We start from the raw sequence: 14,045 nt of genomic DNA on the forward strand, positions 1-14,045 counted from the left end.
TGCAGCTCTCCCATGAACAACGCACCTGATTCAAATCATCAGGACCGTTTTGATGCTGCTTAAGAGCGAGCTTGGAGCTGGACATATCTGGTGTAGACAGTGAGCTAAGCTAAACAAGACTCCATATTAATGCATAAAATAATGTTTTTGCCAAAGTCTTTCTTTTAAAACTGCATCTATATATAAAGAGACTAAAAGAACTCTGAGAATACACAGGATGTTTGTGGTGAAAGGCGACAGGGATTCACCTGGTATTCGTTGGGCCAGAAGGTGGAGACGGCCAGTTCAGCCTTTAGCCAATCTTTACCTGAAAAACGCCCAAACAGTCAACAGAGGCCAATCAGTTAAAGGACTTTCATTGTGCTCGAGGCGTTACCAGTGTATGTTGTTACGTTCCATATCGGATTAGCCAGGGGACCCTTGTTCACCTGCAGACATAAGGGAGGATTTTTTTCTTGAATACTACAAGTTGAATGTGACAAAAAATAACAACAAATAATAAGTTAGTACCTTCACGAGGACATTGAGTGTCCCAGGACTGGATCCATCTGCGCTGGTGAGTAAATAGTTGAAATCAATGCAGTGAGTGTCGTTCTCCTTCATCACCGGGAGTTGGAATCTGGCCTTCTCGCCAACTTCATACTGAGACACGTCCACATACATGTAGGAACCTGGGCAAAGGAACGTGGCGGGTGAGGGTCTGACCCATTCAAGACTAACATCACCTTGAGCTACTGTACATCCATAAGCACTGATTTCAGTCTTGCTTGCACAAACATGCAATAGGTGTCACTGCTGTTCCTTCTGACTCTTTGTGACGAGAGGTGGATTGAAGATGCCAAGACCGTGTGCTAGCTAAAAATACATGTATCAGTCAGAGCCCCAGATATGTCAAGACACATGCCACGGTAAGATATGTTTCACTTAATCATATCACTGTCTGATAAAAGTGACAAAAAAACAAACATACACATAAATAAAATAAACACTCTCAACTTTTTAACTCATTTACTGCAAGAGATGTGGAAACATGTGTCAATGCCAATGTCAGGGTTTTTGTTACTGTCACTTGAATTCCAGGACCCAAAGAATATTGAGTTTTAGGACTAACTAAACATTCAATACAGTGTTAGAAACCTTAGACTCACTTCTTTCATCAGAAAAAAAGTTAATTGACAAATTATATGAATCTGGAGTTATATGAGCTTGAAATGCGGGCGGCTGTACAAAATACAATGCAATATTGGTTTCTATAGCGCTTTAACAACAGATGAAGCTGGAACAAAGCGATAACGTGGAAAAGAGGGAAATGTTGCCCCATTGAGGAAAAGAAAAAACATTGCTAGAGGCCATGGCCAGCGCTTTATCGGCCCCCTAAGCATGGAAAAACAAAACCCGAACAAATTCGGTTATGGCGCTCTACGTCATATTTTCAATTCCCTAATAAATTTGTGAATGACAGTGTATGAGTTAATGGGTAAAACAAATATACTTTGATTGAACCAAGACTACATTTCACTGAAATAAAATGGGAGGTATTATCTTTGAAAAAATAAAAATACAAAATCTGAGATAGCAAAGGCAGTCAGTCAGCACGTTCGCGCTTCTGATACTCAAATGTTTGGTTTGAAAATCGGCCCGGCTTACTATGTGGAGTTTGTAAGTTCCATTCGTGCATCTAATCGAATAATCACATTTTTTTCAGATTGCTCTGAACGTGCTTTGGTGGGACCACACCTTTTTCACAAAATGCGCTGGGTTGGGCACCAGCTCACTCACTAACAAAAGGTGTGTAACCAATGCACTATATAGGATCCAAGAGCATTTGATCCGGTCCTTGATGCAAATCCCAAGACTAAATAACCCCTTCTGGGAAAAATAAAGTTCCTCGCCCTGCAGTGAAACAACAAAAACACCTTCTCTTTGGCAAAATCACGACAAAAGAGCTTCACAAAAGAAAACAACAGACACCGTGACACCGGAAATCTGCCTCTTTCTTAAGATGGCTCCCGCTCTGAACTGCCGATGTTGAAAAAGGGACACTAATGGAATGACGACACAAACGAACACGACTAAAAATACCTATGAGAATGACTTAAGACCTAGATCTGTCACAACACAGCAGCAAAAAGCCAAGTGAAGACGTAAGCCGGCGTTCTGCGGCATAACGCATCGCCATGTTGGTACCTTCATGGGTCCGGTGACTCACACAGTCTCATCAACAATTGACCGGCACAGTGCACACAATCATTTAATTAAAAATATGTCCAACATGTTTTAGTGCTTTTGTCATTGGGATCTTGCACGTGCTTACATGTTCATATTTTTCAACTAAAGTTGAGGAGCTTCGTCATCGTTAGCTCGGGCATTTGAATACATTCTGAGCCTCAAGCACTTTAGTCTGATGATGTTCTACTTTGTTTATCTTTTGCCTATAAACAGCCCTTTAACCGGTATTGAGAATTGGCATAATTTGATATCTTTTTGGGATTGACTATGTCATTGATGTAAAACGCCCTGGTCTGCAATCTGAAATGAACACACTTAAAAATTCCGCCAGGGAGTGAATTGTTTTTTTTTAATCTATTTATCTTTTTTAAAACAGCCATACCTTTATGTGAGGATCTTTTGGAGGCAATACCTCGGACTACCTTCTTCAACTCATGGAATCACTAGCGCGCTCTCGAGCTAGGCAATTAACCTCTTCAAGCTAGGGATTCTTGCCTCTCGGTGAGGTGATGCCGCAGGGGCAAGTATCTTCATCATTTGCACAAGCATGCCCCAAAATACTCCGGGGAAGGGGGGTGGGAAATGTAGCGCCTGAACCATGTCAGGAAGGTTTGGGTTTCCATGAAAAGCAATATAGATAAATAAAAGCATGGTAAACAAAAACGGGATGCATTTTTGGACATGCACTACTCAACACTGCATGTGTGTTTTTTTAAGTGAATAGCTTTTATTTTTAATTTGTAAGGATGGCAACCTTCTCTGTTCTCTGTTTTGATTAATGACCTGTTGTGTGTAATTAGAACCTCAACCTTGAGGCTGGGAGGAAAAAAATTAAACCCTCGCACTCATCATCACCATCACAAAAAAGTTCTTTTTAACTGATTCACTGCCATCAGACCTCTGGCAATGTTTTAGGTCCCATGAGGAGGAAGTATTTACCCTTTGTACAGCCGCCCCCACTTGCACCTCATATTACTTCTGACCCATATGACTTAGGAATTAACACTCTGAGCCCGACTCAGTGATTGACATCTTGAGCCTGGTCCGACCCGAAGTTCAATTCGGGCTCAGACTTAATATCTTACCTCTAAAGCAATGGTCAGACCTCTGGCAATGTTTTTCCCTCCCATCAGGTGGCAGCATTTGCGTTTTGCGTATGTTAGTGCTTTATTGCAGCTTCAGCTGTTGTAAAAGCACCATATAAATCGATATTGTATTGTATTTTATACAACTGCCCCAATTTCAAGCTCATATAACTCCAGACCCATATAACTTGGGAATTAACGATTTTTTTCTGATCAGAATCTGAATCAGAATCAGAATCAGAATCATCTTTATTGCCAAGTATGTAGAACACACAAGGAATTTGTTTCCGGTAGAACACGCTGCACTAGTATCGTTGTCAAAAAAACTGCTAAGTGGCACTGAGATGACACATTTTTGCACATTGTCTGGCAGTGAATGAGTTAAGAACATTACTCCATCCAGAATACAGTATCACCTTTGGGCAGGTACGGGGATATGTAGGGCACCTCCTGGGTGTTGATATGGGCCCAGTCAAAGTCATCATAGGGATCTTGTTGGTAGTCACATTGGGAGAAGCCGTCGTCAAATGCACAGCTTCCTGCAACAGTGAAAAGAAACATGTTACATTGCAGAATTAGGAGGAGAAGGGAGGGGGTGGGTGCTGTTTGGTATTTGGTTTGCCTGAGGCGAACAGAGCTTGAAATGATGGCACAGGTTACCCATTAAAAATGACTATTCACTTGAATTCATCCAAACAACACTTTTCAATGTGATTTTGAAATGTGTGGCTCTGGGGGTGACGAATAGAGCACCAGGAGTGGGAGCGCCAACAGTCATCCATCCAAGGTTATACGGAATCACCCCTGACTCAACCATCATTCTGCCTTCAGCGAATCATCAGTCCATCATCAGCACCGCGAGGCACGCGTGCATGAGGACCAACCCCCCCAACCTCCTCCCCTGCTCCCTAAACAGGAAGTCGCTCTAATACAGAGCGACGCCGCCTGTCCCTAGTGGCCAGCCGACCCAATCAACTTGCGATGATACATGGCTCGTACCGGCATTGTGCTGATAGGAACGGCACACTGATTACAAACCGGCCATCTGATTCATTGACCTCGCAGCCTTGCATGGTTCGTGTTAATAACGCAGCTGTGGGGCATATCGCAGAGAAAAGCCACGTACCATCTGATACAAGTCGCTAATTGTTAGCGGCGACCAATGTGAAGTAAATGCCAGATAAGAGAACGCCGCAGTAAAGTAAAGATGTTGCCCATCCTGAAGTTTCATCAACCAAAGAGTCCAAACACGACAGCTGATGATTGATTAAGAGACTAAGTCCTTTAGCTTTTCAGATCAAATGAGCCATTGTTCAGCACAAGATAAAAAAAACTGGGGTGCTGCAGGGGACGTTGCAAGCAAATTATCTGAATATATTTGCACCATTACACATCAAGGCTGTTGGATGTTTTTTTTCTTTTGCAAATTTCATTTAATTTGTGTGTGGTGTGCATTTTCTTAAACTTCCATTGTAAAGGCTCCCAGTCTACCCTTCTGCTACCCTGGTTGAAGGAGTGGCCATTTAAACTCTTTGATTATAATTGTACGGGTCAGTCATCTGCTGGAATTATTGATGAGTCGCTTGTCCAGTAAGAAAGAGGTATTATTAACTGCTTCTCTGATTTTGAGAACACCATTGGAAATCGGACATATGCACCCAAGGAACGACGCCCAACCGATACTTCTAGCAACGTACATCTCGTACGGCTACCTGCATCTTCGAACGGGCTGCACTTGCCAAGATAGAGCATCACGACAGTCCCTGAGACCACCACCACTCGAACTGATCTGAGTTGGAGCTACAGTGGGAGGCCAAGAGGAGACAGCCACTGCCGCCGGAGAAACACGTTAACGTCAAACTAAGTGACTGTTCTCGGCTGCTGGCTCTATCGCTGGCCGTGACGCATTGGAGACGCATTGGATCACATTGCTCGTGGCGTTCTTCGCAAAAAAAACTGCCCGGCGCTGTGCCTAGTTCCGTTCAGTTTTGTTAAGTCTTTGTCACAACCGGTTAGCTTGTGGAGATGCCACTTTGTGCAGGGTGATTGGGGCATGTAGTGCGCCACCATGCATTTTTCTGCGTTGAAGTCATCCTTCACGTTGAGTGTAATTCTGCAAAAGTTGAAATAAGACAATGTGCCTGTCCGCAGAACTACTTTTCTTGTCTTCCACTGTGACTGCGTGTCAGTTCAGGTGCAGCTGTCTAGTAGTTCTTTGTGGCTGAGTTTCATCCAAACGTGACGCAAAAATCTTTGTCTCGTCAGACCAAAGATTTTTTTGCTCTTCATCTGCTGTGTCCATTATACATTTGCATTGTACCGTATATTCACAGTCGTTTCAACATTCCGCTGTATATTACCGTGAACGTAGGCATTCAGAAGAATGCTGGAATACAAAGGCTTTTGACCTGTCCTGCGTAACTAAATACAGAGGACACAATCTTAGCAGGATGTAGCGATACACCGCCTCACTACTCATGTTGTGGATATCAACGGTGTGCTTTACGCGAGTCAAACTGGAACACAAGCGGGTAAAGTGAAATACCAGGTGGCGGGGGGGGGGGGGGAAAATCGCCATCGTCTTAAAACTTTACAAGCGGGGGTGGGCGATTATATTCACGGTCTGGACGTTAACCTTGTCTGATGCTGAGATTGGACAATCGGACTCATTCAGTGCAATAAAATGAAAGCCAAACGAAAAAGTGTATTTGACGTACATCGAAAATATACTGATTATATTTGTATGTAAGTACCGTATGTAAGTTTGTATGTAAGTGCCGTATGTTTTTAAACCCATTTCAAACTTTAAGCACGAGCTACAATCCAGATGGGTCATTATGACCCTTGCCCCATTCACAAGGACACCGAGCCCGAGTAAACGACTGCATGCTAATCACTTCCTAATCAGCTTCTGTGATTGGCTGCTGAGCTAATGGAATAATGGTGACTCATTTGCATAATAAAATAATTAGAGAAATTTGATAACGGCTCAAGGGCAGAAGGGGCAATATACACGCTCACGCGCTGACAACGTGCACAGTGACAAAAAGACGGATGCAGGTGCATTTGTCCCTGTCACTCAAGATGATTTCGCCATTACTTGTAAGTGACCGCGACCTCCGAAAAGGCCGAACAGCCAAACACAAGTGCTTTGCGAATCAACAAACATCTAAAATAGCCACATCTTATCATTTGCTCTGCATCATCTTGGCGTTTTTGGTCTCCCTGTTCTGCACAACTGTCTGAGAATAGGTGAAATTAACCTGAAATGATACAAGGTGACATCAGAGGCAGGCGCACACTAACACACACCTACACACACCCTCCTCGATTGCTCTCTTGTCACGCTTCAGTAGCATTTGCAACGCAGCGCCATCAAAGCCAGGACTACACACACACACACCTCGCCTGTTAACCATACACGCTGGCATGCGCAGTCACACAGCCAAATGCACATGGCCAGCAACAGGAAAACACACATGAACACACTCGGTGCTGTACTTTAATTGGAAATGCTGAAGGCAGACAAATTTCTCCTTCATCTCACAATGCTGTAATTGAATCTCAGATGTGTGCGCTCACGAGTTGATGCGGGGTGGATTCTGTTGATTTGGGAGTTTCCATTGAAAGTAAAAGAGTGAATGTAAGGGTTTTTTTCTTTATTTCTGTCTTTCCAATGCCTTGCCCTGCTCCTCTCTTAGAGCCACACCCCCTAAACCCCCCTCCACATGATTGCAAGCATCTTTACAGCACCTGTCATTATTTGCCCTAAACTGATGAAAAGCATGCATGGCTGCGGTCTTTATTTAAGGAAAGCCATGACACCCATTCACCGCGCGATGCCGTTTCAACATTCAAGAACCAGCCCTTGTTCTGTTGGTTTGAATGGTCGGACAAAAGTGCATTCAGGAGTGTTGATCCAATGAGGCTGCCAAACGGCGAATGTAGGACAGATCGCAAAATGCTTGATCCGCCAACAAAACTAATGAACTAAAATAATGAATGGCAAAGTTTAGAGGAGCTGGAGCTCGTATATCACAATGAGCCTTTTGTCAACAACACACAGTCTGGCACTCACAAAATTCAATGGAGGACAAAAAACTAATAAATAATAAGTTGTCAAGTGGTAAGCATGCCGGCTTCACAGTGCATAGGTCGCCGGTTCGCGTCCCGCTCCGGCCTCCATGTGTGGAGTTTGCATGTTTTCTCCGTGTCCTCAGGTATGATTGTGAGAGTGACTGGTTGTTTGTCTCTGTATGCCCTGCGATTGGCTGGCAACTGGTTCAGGGTGCCCCCTCGTGTAGTGCCTGAAGACGACTGTGATAGGCTCCAACACTAATAAAGAGACTAATAAAGGCAAATCCAATCCAATCCAACACCCCCCGCGACCCTAACGAGGTCTGGAAAATGGATGGATGGATGAATTGATGGGACATTCACATTGCATGATAGCCCGCTGTACACTCCTGCCCAATCAGCCACCATCTTTTCAAGTACTCAGTTTGGTGCGATTGAAAATGGCGACATCCGCCACTGTCAATGCATTTTATTCCCTTTCTATGATGGCATTTAAGCAACTTACATCTCTGGCTCGTCTTGACCGACTGACAAGAGTATAAAAAAAAGGGCAGGAAATTGGGACGTGAAGACAGAGTGGCGAGTGTCAATCACCAAAGACACTCTTATTTGTCTCTCTCAAGCTGGGAATGTCAGGTCTCTTGGTGCAAAAGAGGCAAGGAAGGATATGAAAACACTCCGAGGCTTATCTTTATCACCCACTCCCCTCCTCCCTGCTTTCACCCAAAAGTCCAGAGGGAATCAGATTTCATTCTCTTCTCAGGAAAGTTAACACTTCACCCGGTTGCCCACACGCTGTTTCTCATCAGAGCCGTATACGTGTCGCAACTAGAAGCGCTCACTTGGCAGCTCTGTACAAAAATACGGGAGAGGATTGCGAAATCTGACATGATGGAGTGTTCTGTCGAGCGTGACAAGGTAAACATTTGCTACCGCGGCAAAGCAGGTGACGGCATCAGTTACATGGCCGTCCGATAAAATTCCAGGATCAGAAGTTTTGTCAATGTGTGTGATTCTGAATGTGGGGAGGGGTGCAAATGATTAAGCCCTTCGGCAGCCCTCAGAACCGAGAGCACTGTTGGTAATTTAGTACCGAAATTCCCAAACGACATGTCTGAACCGGCTACTTTTCACTCCTCCCTTTTAACCGCACCCTTGACCTCCAAATGCTGACGGACTGACTCAGGACTGACGTGAGCGTTTTTCCCGTTTCAAGCAGAACGACAACAATGCAGGAAGCAATCCCTTTTTTCATGACTTATCTCTCCGACATGCATCGATGCCACGTAATCGTGACAGTAATTCATCGATGAACAATCTTTGCGATTAGTCACACACAGGCGAGGGACGAACGCATCAATGATTTGGGACGCAGTGGCATTGTTCTGTGTTTGATAACTGGAGACAGTCTGTTTCCAATTTACTCTACAAGTAAAAGGAGAGGGGGAAGGGAGGTCTAAAATCAACTTGATCCATCTTCTCCACAACGGGAAACCAAACCTTGATGCATGCTCGCCAATGGATTACCAGGAGAATATGACAATAGAACGTTTTACGGAAGATTTGAATGGGCCGACCGCTAAGCAGACAGGGAGCAGCAGTCAGACTCTTAAGCCAATTGGGCCAGAGCGGAGGTTTTTGGACTGTAAAGCAGGTCTGGAGTGGATGAGATAAGAGCAGAACAAACGCACATTAAATGCCAACCCACACAGACAGGAACACACTCAAAATGGAATACGGTGGAGGTCAGCATAAATGGAAGTGTGGAGCGGGGGAGGGGGTGTAAACGGGGTTAAATTATGAGAAACATGAGGAAGATTCAAGATTCCTATTATCAGTTGAAAAAAATCATCATTTCAATCTGTCACGGCTATCTGCGCCGGTCACGAGGATGGGGACACGCCGAATCGAAAGGCTGACCGCCACGTAGGTCCAAAAGCTGACCAATTTACTGGCCAAAGGGCAGGGTGGGATTAAGTCTATCATGGTGGCGGCGGTGGTGATTGTGCGGCAGAAGCATTTATGTTGTTCAGCAGCGCCCAGCCAAAAGTCGCTCTTTGCACCAACATAACAAAAGATAACCTGAAACAGCATCGACACAAGAGAATAGAGAAACGGTAAACATTTGAAATAATTAAAAAAACACACAAACGCAATCTTCAGACTTAAAAGAGGAAACGGCACCCAAAATAACAATTGGAAAGGCGTTTGTTGGACCTGCGAGACCGATGAAAATTTCATTATAATAACCCAAACATGAAAGCTATAACATCTGATGGGCTTTTTTTTTGTTTATCCGTGTTTGTGACACAGTTCTGTCTCACAACTAAAGATAACAAACGGTAGTATTTAGAGTCCTAGCGGAAATATACTTCTCACTCGGAGCGGGCAACAGAGCGTTGGGAAAACCTTAGATGCTCAAAAGAAAAAAAAACAAACAAAGAAAAACAAACACGCCAGGGGGATAACTGATATAAGCAAGCCAGGCAAGAATCGTCCCACCGGGGGTCTGCTGACTTAAACAGACAATCATTGCAGCCACAATGTCAGGTTGGGCAACGCTTGCGTTTAAAAAGCAGTAAACAAGAGGCCAGAATTTGTTTCTCAAAAGGGTGTACAGAAAAGGTGTCAAAGTCAAGACCTCGGGGGTAAAATCTGGCCCTCCAAATCATTTCATTCGGCTCATGAAAGCAAATCAAGCATGTCAAGTGCCATGATTCTTGCTAATGTCCGAAACAAAATTTTTAACTCATTCACTGCCAGACGATGTGCAAAAATGTGTCCACTCCAGTACCAGGGTTTTTGACATTTTCACTCAATTTCACCCACAGAATATTGAGTTTTAGGACTACATAAACGTTCAATGTAGCGTAAGAAACCTTAGACTCTCGTCTTTCATCAAAAAAAAATACAAGTGATATGGGTCTGAAGTTATCTGAGTTTGTAATAGGGACAGCTGTACAAAAGGCAAATGATGGCCCCTGGTCGGAGGGAAAAACATTGCCAAAGGTCTTGTCAGTGATTTATCGGAACCTTGCCCGGCAAAAAAATCCAAAACCCAGACAAATTCGGGAGTTGCGCTCCACGTCGTGCTCTTCAATTGCCGAATAAATTCGGGAATGGCAGTGAATGAGTTAAATTGTCTCATGTAAACCACAATAAGAGTCATTATTCTTGACTTCAGACTTGAAAACTAGTTATTCATTCATTTGTTGTGCTCTCTATATGTAATATGTGGAGGGGATTAAACATTCTAATAGCTTCCCCAAATTCATAATGACCCTCAAGAGGAAGCCGTAACCACAATGTGGCCCACAGCAAAAAAAAAAAATGAGGTAGAGAATCCTGGTGTACGTCATAAACCGGTTTTAAGGTTCATGCATAGATGGTGTCCATTTTACTGTGAAAGACAGTTGTTGAACAGAGAAGCCAGTACATGAGTGAAAAAAAACAGTGGAGGGGGGGTGGGGATGGGTATAAGAATTTCAAAGCCTTGTCAAGCAAAAAGTATCTTCACGTAAATTAATATTGACGGTTGTTGTTTTGTTACTATAGTTGTAAGGTAGTTCAATGACTGCTGATATTGCGTAACGGGACAATGTTTTACATTGGTAATTGTGTGTGTGCGTGAAAGTGAGAGAGAGAAAAAGAGAGAGACAGAGAGAGAGAGACAGACAGAGAGACACAGAGAGAGAGAGATGTTCATAAGAAATAAATGGAGTAAGATTATTTAGTACTCGTGTAATGGCGTCACTGTTGATGATGTGGCGCCGAGTGGTGAGGAAAGGGGGGAGAGGCTTTTGTGAAACCCAAAAGCTGTTCAAATGAGTCCAACCGGTTTTCAAAATCAGGATAGAGCTCGCAGCCTCGGGCTCAAACATCCATGCACACCCAGACAGGATTGTTAAATGTGTCCTTTTGTGTTGTTTCTTTGTCGCAAAGTCGTTTCCCGCAATGAGAACAATAAACAAATATATGGGTTGGTTTTGGAGACTTAATTGGTCAAATAAATGATTTCTTCACTGCAATCCCTGCATTCACATAAAGTATAGATTTTTTAAACTGTGTATGAAGGAAGACAATGGCTGAAAGTATTTATATTTATATTTTTTAATACTTTGTGTTACGGTGCCAGTACTTTGTGGTTTGAGATTTTGTTCCTGACGACTTTATTTGATACAATTTGCCGTATACACCCTTCTCCTCCTTCCTGCCTGCTTTTTTGGGGTCCACCACCACCACTTTGCAAATGGTGACAACAGTAAAGAAAATTGTGATGAAGTGATTCTAACCCTGATAAGCACCCACACATTCTTACTTTGGCGATAATGCCACTTGAGTCACGCTGATTCCAGTTTATCATGCCCATGTTCGTGTTTTCAAAATTTATTAACACTCTTTTATCATCGCCCAGATAAGGGAAGAGAGTCGTAATGTTCTACCCAAAAGCGCCATGGAAACCAAATTCAAAAGCGACACAAACGTATGATGATAAAAAAATGCCGCTATCTCAGTTTAACAACGCCCGCTCGTATTTATTGTTCCAACGGCGCGCAGATACGATTTGTTTTTCAGATGACGGCCAAAACACTCTCCTGTACGCAGGAAATGTTTCTTGACCTTGGCAGAGAAGCCCAACCATTGATTCGAGAACAGTAATGGAACGAATAGCTTTGTGACGCTTCGATATCAACGCTCGTGGAAGGTGTCAGAAAATATATAATGAGCAAGAAAAGACTTTTGTCATCCAAGGATCCCATGCGGCCTTCGAAACAACTCCATTTGTGATGCACAGATGCTAATCAGAAATAAATGGGTTCGTTTTGTTTCCCCGGTTGCAGAAGGAAACGATTACGAATTAGATCAACAGTGTATGTGGAGTCGAACACAAGCCCAACAGACTGAAAATACTCCAAAGGTTGAGGGGGGGTTTAAACATGATGTGTCTGTTATATTGGGAGTGATGTTTTCGTGGCCTGTTGCCCCAGGACGTCAGACTCCGTGTCCCGGTTCTTGGACTCCGCCAGGGGCCTTTTTGCATTTTACCGTTTGGGAAGGATATCTAGAGAAGGGTGCCACTGAAGCATATGCACAACCTTTTATAGGTCCTCAAGACTTTGAGACCCTGACCCTCAACCCCCAAATAAAACTAAAAATGTGTTCACCAGTACCATACACAATAATGGGAGTCACACACATTTTCCCCTGGACATTCTGACATGCCCACCGAGGCACGTATGTGCAAAATTATGTGCCTAAGTAATTAACCCTGATCGTGTTTGTTCCATGGACCTTGATAATGGAAAACAAGTAAAGACTGGCTACGTTGTCATCATCTCATCTATTAATAAATGTCCCTCACTATGCCTCTTGTTACATCAGTTACAGCAAAGGACGAGCAATCAAGTGGACCCTCGATTAGTTTGATAATTACTTTTAAAAAATGTATTCTCTGTCTCACTGGAGCGATTCACAGCCGAATGTGAAGCGGTTGGGATGGGAATCAGTACCTGTACCTCCAAATCAGAGAAAATGGTTCTCAGTCAGAGTGCTAGTTTTATTTTTATTTTTTCATTTTTTTGCAATGCCAAAAAAGGGCGACCCCTCCCATCATTGAAATAGCCCAACTCTGGTTTACTGCTATCAAACACAAAAGGATTGATACGTTCGTGATGTTGGCTCGGTTACAGAATTACACAATCGGTTCTCTGTTAAGTTTGTTAACCATGTCATTAAACAGATATTTAAAAAAAGGTCATGTTTTCTATCTGTCTCTGTCGCTCTGAAGTGCTTTACTCAATGGGGAGGACAGTCTTTTTCTTGCTCATGTTAATGGAAGTAATCCAAGTGGACAGGATGCTTTGTTATACGCTGGGAGAACCGGTCAGAGTGGCAATAAAGAGAGATAGAGAGATAGCGAGAGAGCAAGGGAATGAGAGAGAGAGAGAGAGAGAGAGAGAGAGAGAGAGAGAGAGAGAGAGAGAGAGAGAGAGAGAGAGAGAGAGAGAGAGAGAGAGAGAGAGAGAGAGAGAGAGAGAGAGAGAGAGAGAGAGAGAGAGAGAGAGAGAGAGAGAGAGAGAGAGATCACCTGCTTGAAATGTCCACTTCCCTCTTCCTCTTAGGCAATGTCGACAAGGACATGGTGGGAATCATTTCTTTCAACCCCAGAGCGTAACTTACTCAAATCAATGCAGACTATTCAAGGAAACAGGTGCAGGCCATGGGGGACGTTCTGAATTAGCTCCTCAAGTCGATGCATTTTTTTCCCCGCATTTACAGAGGCACAATTTTATAGAAAATGGCATGAAGGATTTGGACTTTGGGGATTTCGTTTCGGGGAAAATATGCAATACAAATGGTATAAAGTGAGGATCTGTGTGGGTGTGTGTATGCGTGTATGGTGCCATGTCCACAGGAGTTGAAGAAGTCTACAGAGCCAGGATTTAAAACGTGCATATAAGCATGCGCATATCTCTGAATACATGTGAGTGTGCGACGGAATGCCAAAGGCATAAAAATAAGGCGAAAAAAACACACAAATAAACAACTTGAAGAGCAAAAAGCAGCTTCCTTGGACTGAATGCGTAGCCGTGGGCAATGCGAGTGTGGATATGAATGCGCATGTGTGCACTTCAGGCCCTGAGGCAATGTGGA

At 43.5% G+C, this 14,045-nt stretch overlaps 1 protein-coding gene across 13 annotated transcripts in view; it reads right to left on the minus strand.

Moving 5' to 3' along the window:
• The window catches only part of ptprk (protein tyrosine phosphatase receptor type K), an 87,730-nt gene that overhangs the window by 49,358 nt on the left and 24,327 nt on the right, over positions 1-14,045 (minus strand). For all 13 annotated transcript variants that reach the window (XM_089021490.1, XM_089021491.1, XM_089021486.1 and 10 more), the window contains 4 exons: positions 3,731-3,853; positions 511-671; positions 377-428; positions 249-307 (listed from right to left, as the gene is read on the minus strand). In XM_089021490.1, the coding sequence (XP_088877616.1) occupies positions 249-307; positions 377-428; positions 511-671; positions 3,731-3,853 (395 nt within the window). The remainder of the gene's footprint in view (positions 1-248; positions 308-376; positions 429-510; positions 672-3,730; positions 3,854-14,045) is intronic.

This window comes from Hippocampus bargibanti, linkage group LG19 (genome assembly GCF_051943395.1).
Source record: "Hippocampus bargibanti isolate YZ-2025 linkage group LG19, ASM5194339v1, whole genome shotgun sequence".
In the NCBI taxonomy this organism is placed as follows: domain Eukaryota; kingdom Metazoa; phylum Chordata; class Actinopteri; order Syngnathiformes; family Syngnathidae; genus Hippocampus; species Hippocampus bargibanti.